This window comes from Bufo bufo, chromosome 6, assembly GCF_905171765.1.
Source record: "Bufo bufo chromosome 6, aBufBuf1.1, whole genome shotgun sequence".
NCBI lineage: Eukaryota > Metazoa > Chordata > Amphibia > Anura > Bufonidae > Bufo > Bufo bufo.
In genome coordinates this window covers 403,147,005-403,171,080 of record NC_053394.1, presented here as the reverse complement: position 1 = coordinate 403,171,080, position 24,076 = coordinate 403,147,005, and the positions used below count along the sequence as shown (strand labels likewise).

General features: G+C 44.1%; 1 protein-coding gene and 1 long non-coding RNA gene across 5 annotated transcripts in view; both read left to right on the top strand.

The window, feature by feature from the left end:
• LOC121004457 (oocyte zinc finger protein XlCOF6-like) overlaps positions 1-24,076 on the top strand; it is a 1,031,731-nt gene that overhangs the window by 943,520 nt on the left and 64,135 nt on the right. For 2 of the 4 annotated variants that reach the window (XM_040436681.1, XM_040436680.1), the window contains exon 3: positions 6,968-7,068. The exons of 1 other annotated variant lie outside the window; for it this stretch is intronic. In XM_040436681.1, coding sequence (XP_040292615.1) covers positions 6,968-7,068 — 101 coding nt within the window. Of the gene's footprint in view, positions 1-6,827; positions 6,885-6,967; positions 7,069-24,076 lie in introns of those variants that run through there. One more of the 4 variants, XM_040436682.1, reaches the window with a different exon arrangement.
• Positions 1,355-6,544, top strand: LOC121004551. The gene is made up of 3 exons (XR_005779747.1): positions 1,355-1,406; positions 6,220-6,369; positions 6,499-6,544. It is a non-coding gene; the product is annotated as an uncharacterized LOC121004551 (long non-coding RNA).

Here is a 24,076-nt window from a genome sequence, read left to right as displayed (position 1 = left end):
ATTGAAATTTATACATGTTTCCGTTTTTTGCGGATCCGCAAAAAACGGATGCCATACGGATGACATACGGAAACATTTTCAGGAACAACGGATCTGCAAAATGGACAGAAAATCGGATTATAGAAAAATACTGACGTGTGAATGTAGCCTAAAGGGAGAATTTGAATGGAAAGAAGGTTCCATCCTCTATAAATGTAGCTCTGCCACGCTCGCTGCCACCTACTGGTGAACCAGGTACATTACATTAACAATAACAGTTACAAGAAATAGGAATGCACATTGTGAAGGACTTGGAATAAATACACAGATGACAAGACACTAGCCCATTAGAGATAGTAGCAGGGTGCAGAAGTGGAAATGCCACTCTGGGGCATTACATCTCTGCTTCCATAGGAAGCAGAGACAGTTGCCTGTATTATGATGAAGCAGAGAGCCGGCATCAGCTCCCTGCTTCATCATCCCTCCACCCTGCCGGGGCACAGCTGGGCATATTATTGGGGCACATAACTGGGCATATTACTGTGGGCACAGCTGGGCATAATTCTGCGAAGACACAATGTGGGCATAAATACTGTGCGGTGGCATGAAGGGGTAATAATTACTATGTGGGAGCATTAAGAGGACTGGGTGGGATTAGGTGTATAGTTATGTTTTGGGCGGAGTTAGAGGCGTGGCCTAGTGCGGATACAAATTGCTGCGATGTGTCCCTCTTTCTTCATGTCCACAGTCTGGAGGTCTGTTCTCGGCCTAGACTGTATGGGCTGCAGTGCAAGACTCCCAGAACTCTGCACCTTCTAGACCAGTGATGGCGAACCTATGGCACGGGTGCCAGAGGCAGCACTCAGAGCCCTCTCTGTGGGCACCCGCACCCTGGAGAAAGTCTATGGTGTACCAATATGCCTTTGACTTTTCCTGCCATTCATCAGTGCAGGACATGCTATGAACAGCACAGGCAGCACATTGAATGTAGGCAGGTTATTACAGCTAAATGATAAAGTACATGGAAGATATACTGTATTGGTATTCAGGGTAAATTGCCGTGTTGGCACTTTGCGATAAATAAGTGGGTTTTGGGTTGCAGTTTGGGCACTCGGTCTCTAAGAGGTTCACCATCACTGTTCTAGACCCTTCACTGCTGAACTGCCTAGAATGTATGGGCTGCGGGGAGCAACTCAACAAAGCCTGGACAATCTAGGAACAACCCAACCAGCACAGCAGGCTCCTGGGTAACCTGGTCATGTGACCCCTGACTCCTCCCACACATGGTCACATGGCCATGACATCATGAAAGGTCCTTTCCCTCCTCCAGCAGCACACACTGGAGCCTGACTCCTCCCACACATGGTCACATGGCCATGACATCATGAAAGGTCCTTTAGCCCACCAGTCTCTGGTCTCCAGTGGAGGTATGTGCACTTTCCTCCTGTCTGTCAGGATTAGGCCTCGTTCACACAGTCAGTGTTTGGTCGGTGACTTCTCTTCCGTTAGTTTCCCACTAGAGGAACGTTCTGCCGGAGCCCAGTGACTATAATGGGACGGGCAGGGATTGCCTTTATTCCCAGTGTCAGTGCTGGGATTGGGCTGGACAGAAGCCGCTGCAGGCTGAATCCCCACCAGGTCCTACAGTTAGTGGGGGCTGGGGGGGCTCTAGAATGTACGGGCTCCCCGGTGTAGCATTCAGGGTTCCGGCTCTCAGTGATTGGGTAGAAGGCTTGTATAAGGAGCCGCACAGTCGGCTTCTAGTGACCGGGACGAGGCTGCCGGACTCAGAATAGGGGTTATTAGGAGACAGGAAGATGCCGGATGTACAGAAGCCATACTGGAACCTCTGGTCTGTTATACAGGAGACAAGATGGCGCCAGGTGAAGGTGCAGACTTGTAGGATGGGGGAATAAAGAGCAGTTTGGAGGGTGACATGGGACTAGGACAGTCAACTCCAAAATGATCATTAAAGGGGTTGTCCGAGTTATTTTTTTGTTCTTTCTATGTTCCTAACTAGGCAAATGTAACCGCTTTCCAATTCACTCACTTTATCTCCAGTGGCTGGTTTCTCAGATTTCACTGAGGGTCACATGACCTGTGATGTCAGCTTCTCTCCCTGCTCTGATAAAGGTCGTTTACAAGCCTGTCGTCACTGTGCTGGCCACGCCCCCTTCACTGCTGGCTGTGTGCTCTATCCTAGGAATCTTAACCCCTTCAGCTGCACAGACTCAGGGCTGAAGTGTTTACTGTGTAGCTGCAGGCAGTGAGGAGACAACTGCTGGGCACAGGAGCTGAAAGAGAAGTTCTGCAGAGCATTACAGGTAGGGGAAAGATCCTGTGTGTATTAGCAGTGTCATTATACAGCTGGGACTTGTAGTCCTACACATACAACATGCTGCTGAGTCTCCCAGCAGGCAGACATGTCACTCAGGGCAGCACTTGTATCCACTCCCTTAGCAGTGTCATTATACAGCTGGGACTTGTAGTCCTACACATACAACATGCTGCAGCGTCTCCCAGCAGGCAGACATGTCACTCAGGGCAGCTCTTGTATTCACTCCCTTAGCAGAGCAGGGGGAGGGGCAGAGATTGTTTTTATTTCAAGTAAACAAAGGGCCAGAAAAGAACCAGGGAAATGAGGAAATATATACAGTCGTGGCCAAAAGTTTTGAGAATGACACAAATATTAGTTTTCACAAAGTTTGCTGCTAAACTGCTTTTAGATCTTTGTTTCAGTTGTTTCTGTGATGTAGTGAAATATAATTACATGCACTTCATACGTTTCAAAGGCTTTTATCGACAATTACATGACATTTATGCAAAGAGTCAGTATTTGCAGTGTTGGCCCTTCTTTTTCAGGACCTCTGCAATTCGACTGGGCATGCTCTCAATCAACTTCTGGGCCAATTCCTGACTGATAGCAACCCATTCTTTCATAATCACTTCTTGGAGTTTGTCAGAATTAGTGGGTTTTTGTTTGTCCACCCGCCTCTTGAGGATTGACCACAAGTTCTCAATAGGATTAAGATCTGGGGAGTTTCCAGGCCATGGACCCAAAACGTCAACGTTTTGGTCCCCGAGCCACTTAGTTATCACTTTTGCCTTATGGCACGGTGCTCCATCATGCTGGAAAATGCATTGTTCTTCACCAAACTGTTGTTGGATTGTTGGAAGAAGTTGCTGTTGGAGGGTGTTTTGGTACCATTCTTTATTCATGGCTGTGTTTTTGGGCAAAATTGTGAGTGAGCCCACTCCCTTGGATGAGAAGCAACCCCACACATGAATGGTCTCAGGATGCTTTACTGTTGGCATGACACAGGACTGATGGTAGCGCTCACCTTTTCTTCTCCGGACAAGCCTTTTTCCAGATGCCCCAAACAATCGGAAAGAGGCTTCATCGGAGAATATGACTTTGCCCCAGTCCTCAGCAGTCCATTCACCATACTTTCTGCAGAAGATCAATCTGTCCCTGATGGGTTTTTTTTTAAGAGAAGTGGCTTCTTTGCTGCCCTTCTTGACACCAGGCCATCTTCCAAAATTCTTCGCCTCACTGTGCGTGCAGATGCGCTCACACCTGCCTGCTGCTATTCCTGAGCAAGCTCTGCACTGGTGGCACTCCGATCCTGCAGCTGAATCCTCTTTAGGAGACGATCCTGGCGCTTGCTGGACTTTCTTGGACGCCCTGAAGCCTTCTTAACAAGAATTGAACCTCTTTCCTTGAAGTTCTTGATGATGCTATAAATTGTTGATTGAGGTGCAATCTTAGTAGCCACAATATCTTTGCCTGTGAAGCCATTTTTATGCAACGCAATGATGGCTGCACGCGTTTCTTTGCAGGTCACCATGGTTAACAATGGAAGAACAATGATTTCAAGCATCACCCTCCTTTTAACATGTCAAGTCTGCCATTTTAACCCAATCAGCCTGACATAATGATCTCCAGCCTTGTGCTCGTCAACATTCTCACCTGAGTTAACAAGACGATTACTGAAATGATCTCAGCAGGTCCTTTAATAACAGCAATGAAATGCAGTTGAAATTTTTTTGGGGGATTAAGTTAATTTTCATGGCAAAGAAGGACTATGCAATTCATCTGATCACTCTTCATAACATTCTGGAGTATATGCAAATTGCTATTATAAAAACTTAAGCAGCAACTTTTCCAATATTTATGTAATTCTCAAAACTTTTGGCCACGTATATATATGTATATTGGCATGTATATATTTTTTGCATAAAACTTGCTTAGCTCAGTTATATATCAGATATTCAGTGCTATATTATTTTTTTTCATAACTCGGATAACCCCTTTAATGAGACACTTTCCCCTGATTTCCTGTCTTTCCACCAGCCTCGGCTTCTGCTATTGTCTGTCTGACATTTATGGAGATCACCAAACTCCAGTCCTGTCCATTCTCAGTGCAGCAGTCGGTTTCCTCCAGATGTACCGGGCTGAGAACCAGTGAGCTAGGGCCCCTTTCAGAGACGAGCGTGTCCTCTGCAGAAATCACGCTCCATTTGTCAGGGTGATTTCCTATTCTTGACAATGCTCGTTTCCCAGAAGCGCACGGCATTATCCTGATTTATAATGCTGTGTGTCTCTACCTGACCCATATCTACTGAATTATACTGATTTATAATGCTGTGTGTCTCTGCCTAACCTGTATCTACTGAATTATACTGATTTATAATGCTGTGTGTCTCTGCCTAACCTGTATCTACTGAATTATACTGATTTATAATGCTGTGTGTCTCTGCCTAACCTGTATCTACTGAATTATACTGATTTATAATGCTGTGTCTCTCTGCCTGACCTGTATCTACTGAATTATACGGATTTATAATGCTGTGTGTCTCTGCCTAACCTGTATCTACTGAATTATACTGATTTATAATGCTGTGTCTCTCTGCCTGACCTGTATCTACTGAATTATACTGATTTATAATGCTGTGTGTCTCTGCCTAACCTGTATCTACTGAATTATACTGATTTATAATGCTGTGTCTCTCTGCCTGACCTGTATCTACTGAATCATACTGATTTATAATGCTGTGTTTCTCTTCCTGACCTGTATGTACTGAATTATACTGATTTATAATGCTGTGTGTCTCTTCCTGACCTGTATCTACTGAATTATACTGATTTAAAATGCTGTGTGTCTCTGCCTAACCTGTATCTACTGAATTATACTGATTTATAATGCTGTGTGTCTCTGCCTAACCTGTATCTACTGAATTATACAGATTTATAATGCTGTGTTACTCTGCCTGACCTGTATGTACTGAATTATACTGATTTATAATGCTGTGTGTCTCTTCCTGAACTGTATCTACTGAATTATACTGATTTATAATGCTGTGTGTCTCTGCTGGACCGGTATCTATTTAATTATACTGATTTATAATGCTGTGTGTCTCTTCCTGACCTGTATCTACTGAATTATACTGATTTATAATGCTGTGTGTCTCTGCTGGACCAGTATCTATTTAATTATACTGATGTATAATTAAAGATGAGCGAATTTTTTAAAAATTTGATTCGCCGGTTCGCCAAATTTTTCTGGAAAAATTTGTTTCGATCCGAATGTATTCACGGCGAATTACGTTAAAAAACTGCTATTTCCTGGCTGCAGAGAGCCTTTATAGTGGTGTAGAACACTGTGCCTTGCAGTAACACGCATATGGAGTCTGCTTTGGTAGTGAAACAATACTGTGAGTCCGTATGACCTGCAGATGACAGGCGTTGCTCTTAGAATCACTGCACACTTCACTTATTTGGGCAGTCACAGGGCCAAAACTGACCAAATAACTCAAGTATGAACTGAGCCTTACAGGTCAATGTTAGTATCAAGAAGAAGCGCACTCCTTTTACACCGTCGTCAGCTGATTCCACAGAACCTGTTCTATTAAACGCTTATACAAGTAGAGCCCCAGTGACGTCACAACTAATATCCATGGTCTGGGCGGGGCTCGGCTCTGTTCACTTGAATGGGTTTGGCCCCGCCCAGGGCAGTGATACTTGTCATGACGTCACTTGGCCCGAGGGAAACAGAGTGAAGGCAGCGGCGCTCCTGGAGCGCTGCTGCCTTCTCAAACAGATGATCGGCGGGAGATGTAGGCACATTGACCACTTTCAGGGTCTATTCACTGCTGATGTGTCCTCTTATTATTTCCAGTAATTGTATTTTACATGGGATTTTATAGGATTTTCCATCGTGTCATCTCCTTTCCATTCAGGTTCCTACAATATAGGATCTGCTCAGTGGATATCTTCTATATAAGATCCTTCTCCTGATTGACCCGTCAAGGATGAATAGGGACAGAGACAAGATGGCGAAGAGTATAATAAATCTCACCCTAGAGATCCTCTTACAGCTTACTGGAGAGGTGAGAGATTCTGATGATGTCACATTACATCATCTTATCTATGTTACTAACAGATGGACATGACTGGAGAGGTGAGGGACTCTGGAGATGTATGGAGTGATATTTATTACTGTGTCTCCCCATAACCAGGACTACACAGTAGTGAAGAAGACCTCTAGTGGGCGCTGTCAGGACCCTGTCTCTGAAGGATGGGGAAGAACCCTGAGCCCAATCACAGGGCCTCCACCTCACCCGCAGATACATGAGGAAATCAATACAGAGAAGATCCTGGAACTCACCAACAAGATGATTGAGCTGCTGACTGGAGAGGTGACACTGCTGGGAATGCTGGGACATTATACAGGAACGCTATGAAGGGATCTGGGGGATGACTGTATCATTGTGTTGTCAGGTTCCTATAAGGTGTCAGGATGTCACCATCTATTTCTCCGTGGAGGAGTGGGAGTATTTAGAAGGACACAAAGATCTGTACAAGGACGTCATGATGGAGGATCACTGGCCCCTCACATCACCAGGTAATAGACATGACTAAATACACACGTCCTCTCATTATCTGTATATAAGGATTGAACTCAGTCACTGAATGTGTTTCCTGCAGTTAGATCCAGTAAGATGACAACACCGGAGAGATGTCCCAGTCCTCTTCTTCCACAGGATGGTTCAGAAGAACATCACAATGTCCCACGGGATGATGATCAGGTAGATGGAGATAAGGTCTCATGAAATGTTCTCTATGATCTGTAGAAAGGCTGTGAAAATCTTGTGTTCAGTATTGGGGTGGACATGGGCACTGCATCACTCGCCCTACCACCGTCTGGTGGCCAAGCCGCAATGATCCTTTCCTGCCGCCCCCAGTAACAGGGCTGGTCGTTGGAGTTTTGTGTCCCTCATTGGAGGCTGCAGCCAACATCCGGCTGCCAGGCCTCCTTTCCTGACCCATAAGCTGCGTGAACACCCTGGCGCTCCACTCTTCACCAGCCAATGGCTGAAATCCTGTGGATACTTAAGGCACCTTTCACAAGGCTTCTCTTGCTTGGTAGATCCTGCAAAGATGCTATAATCTGTTTGTCTGTGTACTAACATCTGCCTGATTCCTGGATTCTGAATCTCTGCCGCCTGACCTGACTCGTGCCTGTTCACCTGTTCAGCCTGCCCTGACCTTTGGACTGATTGGACTGACATATTAGCATAAACTCTGCCTGCCTTGACCTCTGTATATGCCAGAATGCCTTGAGCTCCGCCTGCCACTGACCATGAGCTTTTCTTGATCTCTCTGTGCTTTGCACTTGTGTCTCTAACCCCCATGGGTCAGCAGCCAACCACAACGGGACTATTCCAAGAGGTATCAGCTTGGTGGCTCCCCTGCAGCAAATGCCAGATCCCTGTATAGGGAATAAAGGATGAAAAGCAGAGGACTGCCAGGATAAGTTCCTCAGGACAAGCCCAAAGTCAAACCAGTTGGTTGGCATGATTGATCTACGTCCACTGTCTGTAACAGTTTTAGCCTTGCATAATGAGAAAGGTCGAGGTGGCAGGATTACAGCTGACCATAGACATTACATGTTGTCTGGATTGTCTCACAATTTTCTGACTATGGATACTGCTGTTTGGAACATACAGGTTGGAGTTGTACAGGAGACCTGCAGATATTTGGGTCAGATACCTCCTGCTGTCATGTCAGTTTTGGTCATCATTCTAATTACTGATGTTTTTTGGTCATATAAAACTTTCAACATGACTTCAACCATCTGATGACTTTTACAATATTTCTTTCACAGCTTGTGAATCTGGGTGAAGATCTGAACATTATATTTGTTACAGAGACACATGTGAGGGGTTATGAGCAGATTAGAGAGGATATTCTTACAGATATCCACCCAGGTGAGTAGTAACCACTAAATAAGGCCTCGTGCACACGGCCGTTGCCCGGCTATGGCCGTACTGCGGTTCCGCAATGCACTAGGCACCGGCCGTGTGCATTCCGCATCATGGGTTCGCAAATCCTGAGATGCGGTGCAGAACGGAACCCCACAGAAGCACTACGGAGTGCTTTCGTGGGGTTCCAATCTGTGCTTCCACAAAAAAAAGAACATAATCAATTTTTTTGCGGAATGAATGGATTACGGACCCATTTAAGTTCATTGGGTCTGCATCCATACCGGCCGCTGCATGGATGATGCCCATGCATTGGGAACCGCAAATTGCGCTCCCCAATGCATTGAATGGAACCAATACATTCGAGGGCAAGAGGCCTAAAACAGGGACTCTACTCATTCAGACTCTACTCATTTTCTTAAGCTCAATTTTCTAGCATTTTAGACGATACAACTTGCTGATCATTTATATTATGGACGTGAATATGGATACAAAATATACCTATATGCACAAGGCCTGTTCCATTATCATCTGCTATAAGTACTTCAGAATTATTTGCCAATTTTCCCCTGAGGAACCATTAATTCCTTCAAAATAAGCCTCGTTCACATGTTTGGTGATCTGCAGTGACTGTCAGCCAAAACCCCATGCAGGTCAACAACACAGAAGTGGTGAAATGCTTTCCATTATACCTTATCTCTATGTAGACTCCATTCCTGGTTTGACTAAATCAATGGGCGGTTTGCCTAATGGCCAAATATTTTCAGTATAGAATATTCTTTTTCTGTAGCTCGATCTAGCTGATCTACCATGGAACTGAGGATGGCAAACATGTTTTGCGAATTATACTATTGCGCATTCTTTTGTATTCCACATTTTCAGATTTCCCAGTGGCCCCATAGTAGTGATGGAAGCCACAATTATTATTCATAAGGTTAGTGTATATGCTAGGCTATTTGTATAATCAGTTCTTGGTGTTATTTTTCTATGTAGATGGTTTAGCAAATACTAGGAATAGATTATGAAGGCAGGAAAAGTCTAAAGAACTTTTTTATACAAAGAAATTAAAAAAAATTAAATACCAGCCTTACACTTGCTCTAAAGCCATGGCTTCTTTGCGATGACCCTGCTCCTCCTCTCTGCCCTGTTTTATGGCAAAGTGCATGCAGCCATCAAGAAGTATATGACACATACACCACCTAATAGCACTGACACTGTTATTATCTTATTCTCCACTGATCCTTTCACTAGAAAAGAGTGGTGGTAGACACATTAAAACCTATGAAGATGCTGGCTTCAACCCAAAAGTGGGAAACTACAAAAGAACAGCCTGATGGCCTAACGTCATGATCTACTGGTCCTTGCTCGGAGGTCTACTGATAGCTAATGATCTGTTTTGCCATTAATATCTCAGTCGACAATTAAATTTTGCTCCATTCTTTGCAAATTTGAAGGACATTTTCTACAGAAATATTATAAAATATAATAACAATATAATTCTAAGGTTATATTATTCAAAATGGTAAAGTATGTTTTCTTTTTAACAGATGACTGTAACAGGAGCTCAGAAGAACATCTGGTGTCTTCACATTTTAAAGCAGAAGATCATGTTGTCACACAAGATACCTATGAAAAACATGCCATTATCACAGATGTACCCTATGACATTCACAGCAAAATTCCATTATCTGATGCTATGAAACACACGGAGGAGAAGCCATTTTCATGTTCAGAATGTGAGAAATGTTTTGCTTCCAAAAAGACTCTTGTTATGCACCAGAGAATTCACACAGGAGAGAAGCCATATTCATGTTCAGAATGTGAGAGATGTTTTGCTTGGAAATCAGATTTCATTAGGCATAAGAGAAATCATACAGGGGAGAACCTGTTTTTATGTTCATATTGCGGGAAATGTTTTAACCAGAAATCAGATCTTGTTATACATCAGAGATGCCACACTGGGTCGAAGCTATTTGCATGTACAGAATGTAATAAATGTTTCAACCAGAAATCAGATCTTGTTAGACATCAGAGAATTCACACAGGGGTGAAGCCATTTTCATGCCCAGAATGTGGGAAATGTTTTACTCAAAAATCAAGTCTTGATTACCATCAGCGAACTCACATAGGAGAGAAGCCATTTTCATGTTCAGAATGTGGGAAGTGTTTTACGTTAAAATCAATTCTTCTTAAACATGAGAAACGTCACATGGGGGACAAGCCATTTTTATGTTCAGAATGTGGGAAAAATTATAGTTCTAAATCAGCTCTTCTCATTCATCAGAGAGTTCACACAGGGGAGAAGCTATTTTCATGTTCAGAATGTGGGAAGTGTTTTACGTTAAAATCAAATCTTCTTAAACATGAGAGACGTCACACAGGGGACAAGCCGTTTTTATGTTCAGAATGTGGAAAAAATTATAGTTCTAAATCAGCTCTTCTCATTCATCACAGAATTCACACAGGGGAGAAGCCATTTTCATGTTTAGAATGTGGGAAATGTTTTAACAAGAAATCAAATCTTGTTACACATAAGAGAACTCATACAGGGGAGAAGCCATTCTCATGTTCAGAATGTGGGAAATGTTTTAACAGGAAATTACATCTCGTTACACATCAGAGAATTCACACAGGAGAGAAGCCATATTCATGTTCCGAATGTGGGAAATGTTTTACTTGGAAATCATATTTTGTTAAACATCAGAGGAGTCACACAGGGGAGAAGCCATGTTCATGTTCAGAATGTGGGAAATGTTTTACAAACAGATCAAATCTTTTGAAACATAGGCATATTCACACAGGGGTGAAACCACATTCATGTTCTGAATGTAGGAAATGTTTTACCCAGAAGTCAGCGCTTGTTATGCATCAAAGAACTCACACAGGGGAGAAGCCATTTTCATGTTTAGAATGTGGGAAATATTTTACTTCAAAATCAGCTTTTGTTAGACATCAGAAGATTCACACAGGGGAGAAGCCATATTCATGTTCTGAATGTAGGAAATGTTTTACCCAGAAGTCAGCGCTTATTACGCATCAAAGAACACACACAGGGGAGAAGCCATTTTCATGTTTAGAATGTGGGAAATGTTTTACTACAAAATCAGCTTTTGTTAGACATCAGAGGAGTCACACAGGGGAGAAGCCATTTTCATGTTCAGAATGTGGAAAATGTTTTACTTCAAAATCAAATCTTGTTACACATCAGATAATTCACACAGGAGAGAAGCCATATTCATGTTTAGAATGTGGGAAATGTTTTAACAGGAAATCAAATCTTGTTGCACATCAGATAATTCACACAGGGGAGAAGCCATATTCATGTTCTTAATGCGGGAAATGTTTTAACTGGAAATCCAATTTTGTTAGACCAAGAGAATGTACACAAGGGAAAAGCCATTTTTATGTCCCGAATGTGGGAAATGTTTACCCACAAATCACATCTTTCTAAACATCAAAGAACTTAAACATCAAAGAACTCACATAACTAAAGAAAAATATCACTTACAGTCAAAGTAAAGTCATGTCACACAAGAGAAAGGGAAATCAGTTAAGATTCATAAATGATGATTATGAAATATATCTAAATACGAATCAATGTCTCTTATCCAAAAAGCAAATAGAATCCAGATAATTCACCTGTATATCCACCATGTGCAGAGAATATTTTACATTAATTTATTTAACTGAATATTAAAACTTGTTTCCAATTAATAAAAATATTTGCTTTAAAACTTGTATAGTTGTGTTTGAAATTATCTTTTGTTATTTGTTTTATGTGTAAGGATTGCTCTCTCTGCCAGGGACAGCGATGACAGACTTCTCATCAAACAGGGGGTTTTCAAGCTGAAATGGTGTTTTATTGGTCACACAGCACATCAAACTTCCAAGTCTGGCATCACTTGGCACGGTGAAGTCGTAGCTTCACATCACAACGTGTTACATCAACACAAATCAATAAATCCTTGCCCAGCTAGCCGCTCACTATGCAGAGGTTTTCCCTAATTCATCTCTAGCTCAGTGTTCACACTGCAGTATTCAGCTTCACTCAGCCATGCGGTCAGACTGCGACCAATGCAACCCATTGGGGTCTCGGTATGCCAATCCTCCCGATTCTGACCACATGATGCCCCTCTTCTCAAAGCATCACCGGACCCTCCAAACTTAGGCTTTACTCAGCCTTGTGGCCCCCCAGCCCTCTTAGCTGGGACCACACAGCCTCTGCAGGATTCCTTCTCTCCTCCCACAAACACACACTAAGGATTGCTTTTTCCCTCAGTGATTATTGCAGGTGGCCAGGGGAATACTTGTGCTGGACTGTGGTTGTGGACTGAGAGACTCCCACTATCAACCTTTCTCCCGGTCCAACACATCTCTGGATTTCTGCTACCTTACCCAACTAAACTGGAAACCAGGTGAGGTGTACACCCCCCCACACATGTTATGTAGTTGCATCAGAACCTACAAAGTTAAGGGAGAGCATTTTGTGTAAAAATTGTGATGTAAGAATTGAGCCATGGATCCCAGACTTTGTGGACTCTGTTAGGGCACTTTCTGTTCTTAAAAACCATCCTTCCATATTAACAATATTACACGACTGGACAATGTTGGATTCTGGGGCAGCTGGAAATTGTATGGACATTAACATTTATTTGATCATCATATTGACCACATCCAAGATCTTCACTGGTTGAAGTAGTGACTGCTGATGGGTCAACTTTTAAACCTAATCATGTGAAATTGTGCATCATGAAACTATAGAACTGCAGTTAATAGTTGATCCTGATCATCCTGAAAAGATATGTTTTCACTAGATCTCCTCTCAAAAATTTCCAGTAATTCTTTGCATTTCATAGCTTGGCATCCATAATCCATCCATAGATTGAAAGTTAAGAAACTAATTTTTCTTCTGAATACTGTCAACTCAATTGTCTCTGCAGAGTCTAAGAAATGTTACCAACTGTGGATTGGAGTGTTGATCCACTGTACCAACCACCCAGAAGTGGTAGGGTGCTGACTCATGAGGATCAGGGACACCAGAGTGAAGTACCAGAGGAATCACGTTAATTCTTAGTCAGGAAGAGGCTTAGGTCAAAGTCCAGGAAGGCAACTGTCAATAATCCACCAGGTAAAATGACTATAGCTCAGATCGCACAGCAAATCAGAATAAAAGGACCTGTATTGATCAGGCAAAGTGTGAGAGAGACAAGCCGATATTTATAGGGGACTTGATGAACTATTAGTCAGCAGCTGGACAGCAACCCAGAGCAAGGAGAAAAAGGGTGTACAGTGCTGAACCTGAAGTGACATACACTGAACTGAACATAGAGAGTGGATTGGCGGACACAGGCCACAGTTCATACCCCCCTCCCCCTACTTCCCCTTATGGATTCTCTTCTTTGGTCTGGAGTCTTGCAGACATTCCATTATATCTGGAATATTGGTTATAATAAACTGGTATATCAACTCTGTTCATACATGCTGTAGGCTTAGTCACAGGCTGAATCTGAAAAATAATTAATGGCAGCAGAGTCACCACTGGTACTCCAGAAGAGAAAGACACTTTACTCCAGAAATAATTTTACATAACACCCCTCACCGAGCTTCTTGATATGTTCAGACTTAGTTTTGGATTATGACACAGTCAGGGGACAGACAACTAAGAAATGTTGACAGGTCTCCAGCCCTCCTCTTGATGAAGACATCTGTACAACAGACATATGTAAAAGGTGTATCTTGCGGATGTTGGGGTACAGGTGTATTCCTGACTGGCTGCATAGTAATCAAGAACTGGGAATGACAAGCAGAACTCCAGTGAAGAATCTGCCCAGAGTTCCACTCGCCAACCAGATTGTGTAGATGGAGTCAAAACAGTCCTAGTAGAAGTGGACAGGTAGACACAAGTAGGACATACAGGGAAATTTTTCTTAAAAAGGGATGCGTCCACTTGAAGCTCCAACAGCTCAATGACATACTAGAAGGTTTTAGAAAGAGCCTTTCCATTGACACAGGTCAGCATCAAGGGCTTCTTCTGGCTCTGGACAGGCATTCAGTACTGGTTCACCAAGACCTGATGCAGGAAGCTTCCTGTCGAGCCAAAGTCTATGAGGGCTGGAATAGTAAACTGTACCACTGTAGGACAGAGATACTGGAAAGGTCAACTTACTGGTATTAATCTGGGCCATCTCTCCTATGGTCCCTAGGCTCGGAAGTCTGTCCTTGTGAGGACAAATGCAGACATAGTGTCCCTTGGTACCACAATAGAGATGCTCTTCTTCAGACAATTTGAGGCTATCCACTTGCATGGACTTCTTGGCCAGAGTAGAAGATGCAGAAGTCAGAGTTCTCTGCTGACAGACCCTCCCAGAATGCTTCCACCAGAGCCTCATCATTCAAGGTCAAGGCAGAGCACAGAGTACAAAATTATATATGGTGTCCTGGCCACCGTGAGGTTGTCCTGATGAAGTTGCAGAAGAAAGGAGGTGGCAGACGAGGTACAGTATATCCTGGTTCACCAAAGTTGGTTAAGAACTATTGCAGGTCACTTGTCACAGGATCACCTGTCTCCTACAACGGATCATCTCAGACAAGGTCCTTGGCAGACAGAAGCAAAATTATAAAGGCCACCTTGGTCTGTCTAAAGGAAACAGATGTCCGCCACTAAAAATGATTGGTTAAGGAACCCACAACACAGTTTAGGATTCCCATCACAACTACATACACATCATACAGAGACAGCTGTGCTACATACACATCACACAGAGACAGCTCCGCTACATACACATCATACAGAGACAGCTCCGCTACATACACATCACACAGAGACAGCTCCGCTACATACACATCATACAGAGACAGCTCTGCTACATACACATCACACAGAGACAGCTCTACTACATACACATCCCACAGAGACAGCTCCTCTACATACACATCACACAGAGACAGCTCTGCTACATACACATCACACAGAGACAGCTCCGCTATATACAGTTGTGTTCAAAATAATAGCAGTGTGTTTAAAAAAGTGAATAAAGCTCAAAATCCTTCTAATTGCTTTTATTTCCATCCACACAAATGCATTGGGAACACTACACATTCTATTCCAAATCAAAACATGAAGAAAAATATATCAAATTTGTGTTGTTCCTCTAAAAGAATTGAAGAAAAGTGAATATTAGACTGTTCAAAAAAATAGCAGTTTGTATTCTTCTTTACAAACTCAAACATTCACCATTCACTATATAAACTGAAAAATGTTTGAAGATTTTGCTTTCCTCTGAATCACTTAACTAATATTTAGTTGTATAACCGCTGTTTCTGAGAACCGCTGGACATCTGTGGAGTCAACCAACTTCTGGCCCCTGTGAACAGGTATTCCAGCCCAGGATGATTGGACTACATTCCACAGTTCTTCTCTATTTCTTGGTTTTGCCTCAGAAACTGCATTTTTTTGTCACCCCACACGTTTTTTATTGGATTAAGATCCGAGGATTGGGCTGACCACTCCATAACGTCAATCTAGTACAGGCTGGACTTAGGGCTGCAAGCCTGGGGGGAGGCCTGGCATGACAGAGGCTTGGAGGGAGTGGAGCTGTTAGGGAGTTATGGGGTTAATTGGTAGGTAAGTGTGGGCGTTGCATTAGGTGGGGGGTTAAGGTTTTAAAAGGGGTGGGAAGAGCGGGAAAAGGGGCCATTTTGCAGGGACAGCGAATCTGCAGCAGCCCCATTGTCAGAACTGCTGCACCACCTCTTCAGTGGCTATTCGGTACATGCAGAGATGTCGTCAATTGAGTCGTTGCTGGCGCAGCTCTGGGCGGCAGCGGAGAGTAGGGGTCAGGAGTGGCTGCAGGCTTCAGTGGCAGGCCTGCTGCCGGGGTCGGGGGATCCGGCCTCTACGGATGCCCCCATTAGCCGGCCGTGGAGAACCAGGCCTCCTGCGAGCCTTAGTCCGGAGGAGTTCCTCCGGGGACCCTTCAGCACGCATTGCAGGTAGGAGCACTGGTATCAGGCGGTCGCGTGCTGGGAGGAATCCTGTGGGATCCTGGGTGGGGGAGGCGCGATGTCACCTCACCTGATTCAGCCAGCGGGGATGCAGGAGCAGGTGGGTCAGGAGGGGTCAAGATGGCGGTCCTGTGCTTCCTTCGGTGATCGGGCGGCATGTGGCTGGCTCAGAGTTGTCTCCAGTTTGTGCAATGGCGGCCTCTAGTGGCGGAGCTGCAGAAGTGCAGGCTCCTGTGTTTCCTTTAGTGATCGGGCAGCGTGTAGCTGGCTCAGAGTCGGCTCCAGCTTGACAATGGCGGCCTCTAGTGATGGAGCTGCAGTAGTGCAGGCTCCAGCAGTAACAGCAGCAAGTGGTGGCACAGGCTGTGCTGAAGACCGGATGACAGCCAGAGGAGAGATCAGCGCTGGTCAAATTCCGTTACCGCCTGTTCCAGGTGGTGGAATCACAGCGTCCACGCAGCCAGATGAGATCCACAGGGAATCCTCATAAGCGGTTGCTTGTCTCGGAGGGGCTCCCAGGTTTGGGGGGGGAGGCCCCAGGGGTGTCTGTAGCGGATGGGATGGGGGATTTCTTATTGGGTTTACAGGAGTTATTAAAAGGGCTGGCGGGTACGGGACCGGGGATGGGGGTCACTGTTGGCCGCTTGGGGTGTGCAGGGGTCAGTAGTGCCAGGTGTTACGGAACAGACGGCTGGTAGTGGGGCTGTGGGTGCGGGGGCTAGCGGGGGCACTGTTACAGGGGTTGAAGGATACGGATGGGGTTAGGGAGAGTGAGTGGTAAAGGACGGGGGAGTCGCGTTTAGATGATGTGGCAAGAGGGGAGGTATATGTTTGCTTTGAGGGGCCTCTGGGGGCCCACTTGAAGATGGAGGTGAAAGAAAAAATCTGGAAGGGGCAATATGTGGACATCTTTTCATTGTTCCCGCTGGAATGGTTTAATTTGGATAGGGAGAGGAAGGATGATAAAATGAAGGAAGACGAGGATAGGCGGTGGTACCGTTTGATTCCGCTGACTTTTTCCAACTGGATGCAGGCATATGTGATCCTGGCCAATATCATTGGAGAAAAGGCGCCAGAGAATTGTTCCGCACTTTTCTGTTATTTGGACGCGATAGGGGAGGTATGATGAGCAATTTCGGCACCGAAAAGCAGCTCGGTCTAGCACTCAGTGGGATCATAAGGATATAGGTTTGTGGATGCGGGTGATGGCTCGAGTCAGGATGGGGCAGTCCTTTCCTGGGGGCTCCGGGGGTTCTGGACAATCGGAGCGCTCAGCCACCTCGCAAAAGGGGTTATGTTTCCAGTTTAACAAGGGTGGATGCAGGTATGGGGATAAGTGCAAATTTAAGCACGGAGTGTTCCTCGTGTGGGGGGAATCATGGAGGGGAATCATGTAGGGGAAAGGTGGGGGCGATGGGTATGGAAAAGGGGCGGATGCAAATTCGGGTAACCGAGATGGTGCCCTTCCTAAATAAGTACCCTAATGTGGAGGCGGCAGAGTTTTTGTTGGGGGGTTTTAGGATCCCATTTGTTGAGGGCGAGTTCTGGCAAGGGAGAAAAAATTTGAAGTCAGCAAAGGGTGGTTACCGAAAAATTGCGGAAATAGGTGGTATTAGGTCGCATGGCAGGGCCCTTTCAGGACCTGCCGATGCAGGCTTGGCGGGTGTCACCACTGGGGGTTGTGCCGAAGAGGGAGCCTAATAAATTTCGCCTTATCCATCACTTTTCATTTCCCAAAGGGGGTTCGGTTAACGACGGGATTGCGCCGGAGTTGTGTACGGTGGTGTATACGTTGTTCGATGAGGCGGGGAGCGTTGTTGGCTAAGGTGGATATTGAGGCGGCTTTTCGTCTTCTGCCAGTACACCCGGATTTTCAGCACTTTCTGGGTTGTTTTTGGGACATGTATTTTGTGTTCCCTGCAGGTGGTTCGGCGTGCCTGGTTTGGATCATAGAGCATTCCTATGCATTGTGGGGAGCATTGCGGGGCAGCAGTTAGGCCGAATGGAAGCAACTGGGTTTTTCTGAGAGAGGTGGCAGTGATTCGCTGGTTGGGGATGAGAGGAATGCTGTGGAGTCGGGTTCTTCCAGAATTCCATAGATTTGTAAGGTTAGATGTTGCCCCTGGGGTGTTGGTGTTACATGGGGGGGGGGGGGTGATTTGGGGGTGCGCCGAAGGATATTTTTTTTTAACTTTATTTATTAGATTTTTTTTATATGATACAAAGTTAAAAAAGAATTTGACAGTGTTGAATCTGAGTACATCAGTACACCAATCTGCCAACATAACAGGTATACAGAATTGTGACACATTGAACAGACATTCACATGCAGAGCTAGTACATAGTCTGAACTCTTTTGGGGGAGCTCACAAGCTCCTTGTTCAATCCATATTACATTTGACTCAGATCTCCCAATGTCGATCCAAACTTATCACCCATCATCCACCCCCCCATGATGATCATCTCGGTGGGCCTCGCTGATGGTCGCTCCAGTCCCTCTCCCCCCGCTCCGCCCCGGGGTGGCAATGACACTCATTCGGGGCGTACCGCATATTCCTCATATCTCTCAATCCTTGCCAAAAGATTTTTCCATTCCCTAATGTTGAGTGCTCTTTTTGATCCTCACTCTCTTGCAATAATGACTTTCGCCGCCATTAGGCCTCTTATCCAGACCCTTTTTTTCTCTTTTTCACTAATTAGTGATGGAAAGCAGCCTAAAACGGCCACTTCCGGTTTATATGGGAGGGATATTAAGGACTCTGCACTGAGAAATCCAAAGACCTCTCTCCAGTAAGATTGCATACTTGAACAGGTCCATATCATATGAATGTAATTAGCGGACTCTTCACTACATCTCCTGCATTTTGATTTTCGTTCTTTATAGATCTTTCTCAGCAAAATTGGAGTCAGGTATATTCTGTGAATAATGTTAAAATAAATAATCCTAAAGTTACTAGAAATCGTAGTATTTTTATATATCTCCCCCATTCTATTGTGTTTAATCCTATATCCTTTGCCCATTTTTCCTCGCTATTAAACTTTAGTGTTTTTCCTATACACTCGAGAGATGGTCACCGTGACAAAAATCTATAAATTCATGTGTTGTTGTGATAAAGTATTCCCTATTTTGTGTAGCTTCAAATGCGTGTTTTAATTGGTGATACCGGTATTGGCTCATTAAATCTATATTTATGCCAGGACATAATTCTTTTAGTGCTCTTATTGTCCCGTTTTTTACTAATTGTGATACATAGATAATACCATGATTTTCCCAGTATTTATAATCAGTGATTAATTGAAATTCTACAATGTTGCTATTACACCACATAGGTGAAAGATGTGAGGTATTCGAGATTCCTAATATTTTTTTTTATCTTCTCCCAAGACAGATCCACCATTCGACATATTGGACATTTTTTCCCTTTTTTTAAAAAATAAATCCCGTCTCCAATATGCTAAATATAGTATATTTTGTACCGCTAAAGCCCCGTTCCAGGTATTCTTCTATATTATTCCCCCCTTACTTTATCCACTGAACTTGAGAGGCTAAGTAATATCCCTGAAAAAATGCGACCGATAGTCCTCCATACTCTTCCGCTAGCCAGAGATATTTTTGTTTGAGTTTTACCCTTTCTCTTGCCCAGATTAAGTCATTCAGCAGTCGTTCCAGATGATTGAAGAACCGGTTCTCTATCCAAACTGGACAGGCCGCCAAAATATACAAAATCTGGGGAAGCAAAACCATTTTTATTAGTGCAATTCTATCCGCCTGACCAATTGATAGCTTCTGCCATACACCAATTTTACTTTTTACATCTAGTCAGCAGGGGAGTGACGTTCAATCTCACAAAGTCTAATATATTTGCACTCAGCTTTATACCCAGGTATTCCATAGATTCCGTAGTTTTTAATACCCTAATTCCTAGGGGGTTCGGTAGGTTCCCCTGGTCGAGTGGTAACACTACTGACTTTGCCCAGTTGACTTTATATCCCGAAATATCACTGAACTTATTTATTAGTTCCATAAGATGAGACCGCTGCAATATTGGGTTCTCCAAGAAGATCAGAATGTCGTCTGCATACATACTTATCTTTATCAGAGATCCCCTTCATACCAAAACCAGAGATCCCCTCATCTGATCCAATTTTAGCTGCCAATGGTTCAATAAATAAAGCAAACAATAGGGGAGAGAGGGGACATCCCTGCCTTGTTCCTCTATGCAGCTCTATTTGCTCAGACCATACTCCATTAATGTTGATTTTAGCTTTAGGATGTTTGTATAGAATCTGGACCCATATTCATCCTATACATTACTTTCCAGAGATAATCCCACTCCACCCTGTCAAACGCCTTTTCGGCGTCTAATGACAGGATGGAGCGGGAGCCACCCCCCTGCTCAACCTGCATATTCAAAAAGGCTCTACGTATACTAGACTGCACCAACCTCTTGGGTATAAATCCGGTTTTATCTGGATGTATTAGCCTTTCAATAACTCCCTTTAGTCTGTTGGCGAATATTTTTGCGCAGATTTTATAATCTGTATTTAAGAGAGAGATCGGACGATACGCACCGACCTCTCTCTCATCCTTACCTTTTTTTTAGAAAGAGATGCAGGGAGCTCACCTGTCTCAGAGGTTTTATTTAGAACCTGTAGTAACATTGGCAGGATTGTATCCCCATATTGGCGGTAGATTTCAAACGGGAGCCCGTCAGTCCCTGGGGAGGAATTTCCCCGAGTGGTCCTAACCGCCTCGAATAATTCTTTTAATTCTATAGATCGATTTAACATTTTACGCTCCTGCTCTGTTAATTCAGGGAGATTAATCCTCTCCAGCAACTTTTCAACATCTCCATCCTGCTGTTTTTTATTGTTTGTGTATAAGATATTATAGTACTTAACAAACTCCCGCTCAATCTCCTCCGGGCACGTGGTAATCTTTCCATTTCCCAATTTGATATTTTTTTAATATATTGATGTTTCTTTGGTTTTGGATCAAGGATGACAAAAGGTTTCCTGGCTTCCCTGCTTGAGAGAAATGTTTAGCTCCTGTAAAGAAAACCCTATGTTGTGCTTTTTCACATATATAGTTTTTATATTCCAATCTTGCCTCTTCAAACTGTAATTGCCCAGTAGTACCTGTATTTTTAGCTAAATCTCCCTGTAGGTTCTGAACCCTTTTTTTTAAAGCTAATTCTTTTGCTGCATATTCTTTCTTTTTCCAATTAATCTTGGCTATATACACCCCGCGCAAGAAAGCTTTAAAAGAATCCCATATTATATGCATGCATGCTGATGGAGCGTTCAATTGCCAAAATGCTCGGATCTCCCTTATTATATTTTCCTGATCTTTAACCAATTTAATCCAATGGGGATTAAATCTGAAACGCCTTGTTTTCTTTTTAACATTCCCCATTTTTATCGTATCTACTATTAGGGAGTGGTCCGATATCGTATGTATTTCATACTTCATTTTTATTACACAGTCTAAGAGATCAGGATTAGCTAAAGCTAAATCTATTCTAGACAGAACGTTATTCGCCCGATTGAAACAGGAAAATACTTTTTTTTCCCCATATAGATATCGCCAAATGTCTATCAATGCCATCTCTCGGGAAATCCTTCTTAGCAATGTTAATTTTTCCTTATCTACTTTATAGGGATGGTCCTGAGAGTATCTATCCTCCTCCAAGTCCATGACATCATTAAAGTCTCAGGTTACCAGAACCGGACACCGTGCTCTGGAACTAATAAAGTCCGCCAAGTATGACATGACACACAAGGAAAATGGAGGAGGGTGATACACAAATGCCAATATACAGACAAATCTACCTTCTCTGTCAATTCTATGGGCTATTGGAATCTAATCCATAGTTCTGTGGACATACACACTAACACCCCGGGAATATGTCGAACAGCAAGCATGGTAGTCATATTTTGCCCATTTCCTTTTTACATAGTTAATATTCTCATCTATAAGGTGTGTTTCTAAAAGGCATACTATTGCGGTAAGATGTCTCGCAATTACATCAAATATGACCACCCGCTTAGCTCTCTCGGCCATTCCACGTATATTCCATGTCAGTATTCTAGTCATATATTTTTATGCACAGTGATACAACCCTCAGAACCCGCCCGAAGGCGGGCAGAGAAGGGGATAGAGAGAGAGAGAGCAGACCACAGCGAGCATCGAGATCCCATCTACCCACCCCAACCTTTCCACCATCCTATTACGCCCCCCCTCCCATCCTGGCCGAACTAACCAACCGTTCGCCAACCTCTTAACTTTCATCCCTCCCTCCCACCTCCCCCTCCGGCCCCCTTTATACATATTCTACTAATACCATATTTACTTGTTCACGAGCCTATCCCCCTATTATCCAGCCTTTCTTGAACCTCTTCCGGGTGAGTGAAAAAATGTACTTGTGTCACGGGTTAGCGTCACGGGTATAAAGATAGAGCGGAGGTGCACCCCCTAAGCTGCCACCCGGTCCCCTGTCCCTGCCTACTTGCACCAGAGATAGAGACAGCAGGGAAGCGGACAGTCAATGAGAGGTAGCACTAGAGCGGACAGAGAGGTGGAACAAGCAAGGTACCACCAAAAACGGAAGGGCGAAGCGGGTCAACTAGCCGGGGTCAGTCCGGGAGGTCACGTCAGTACAAGAGAAGAGGCAAAGACAAAATCCAAAAGCAAGCCGAGGTTCAAAATCCGAGCGGTAGCGTCAAGGTTCAGGGAGCAGGCAGAAGAGGTGTCAGGAAGCAGATCAAGGGTCAAATCCAAAGGTAAGCTAAATAACAATAATAATACACAGCCTAAGGGAACAAAATCACAGGCAACCTGTAGCCAGCAGGTTGCCTGTTTTTATAGTGGGGAGTGAGGGTCATGTGGCGTGGCCAGCGTCACATGACCGACAGACAAACAAGTCGAGCACCAAGTGATCAGCTCGGCGCTCAAGGCAGACCTAGGAGCAGGGAGCCTCCCAGCTAGCAAAAGCCACCCTGGGAACGAGGCTGAACACAGATCCTCGCTCCCGAAGCTAAGCAGCAGGTCTGAGGCTGATGGGAGACCGAGTGCGCCTTCGGCGCCCCGTTACAACTTGTTCCTGGTAAATCACTCTCAATTTAGTGGGGTAGAATAAAGAGTATTTAATCTTAGCGGCCGCCATTCTCTTCTTGACTTCCCTAAATTCTCGACGCTTAGCTTGGGTTGCCCTCGAGTAATTCGGATAGATTAGTATTTCCCTGCCATTATATTCTAAGGGCGGGAGATTTCTTTTATTATTCATAATAATATCTCTATCCCGGGCATTAATTTTTTTGGCCAAAATTACTCTTGGCGAGATCCCGACCGGTGGCTGTTTATTTGGTATTCGGTGGGCTCTCTCTTCCGAGAACTACGCAGAAAATTGATCCTCCCCAACCACTTCCAATAGACATTGCTGGACAAACCCACTTAGATCATCTTTTTTAGCCCCTTCCGGGAACCCAACCAAGCGTGTGTTTGCTCTACGAGATGATCTGTCCTCCATTTCGATTACTCTTTCCTGTAATACTTTCTTTGCGGTCTCGATACACTCCATTCTATTTTTATCCCGTCCACCTCTCCCCTTAGTTCCCTTGTGACCACCTGGAGATCCCTAATTTTCTCACGGACTTTGTTCATCTCATCCTTAATCAAAGACACATCTACTTGCATTGTAGATATTTTTACTGACAGTTATCCCAATGATACGCTCGACTGCTGTACCGCATTCAGGATATTTGTCAGTTTCTTATCCACCACTTCTATTTTCTCCTCTATTCGGACGTTCTTATCACTTTTCCCTTC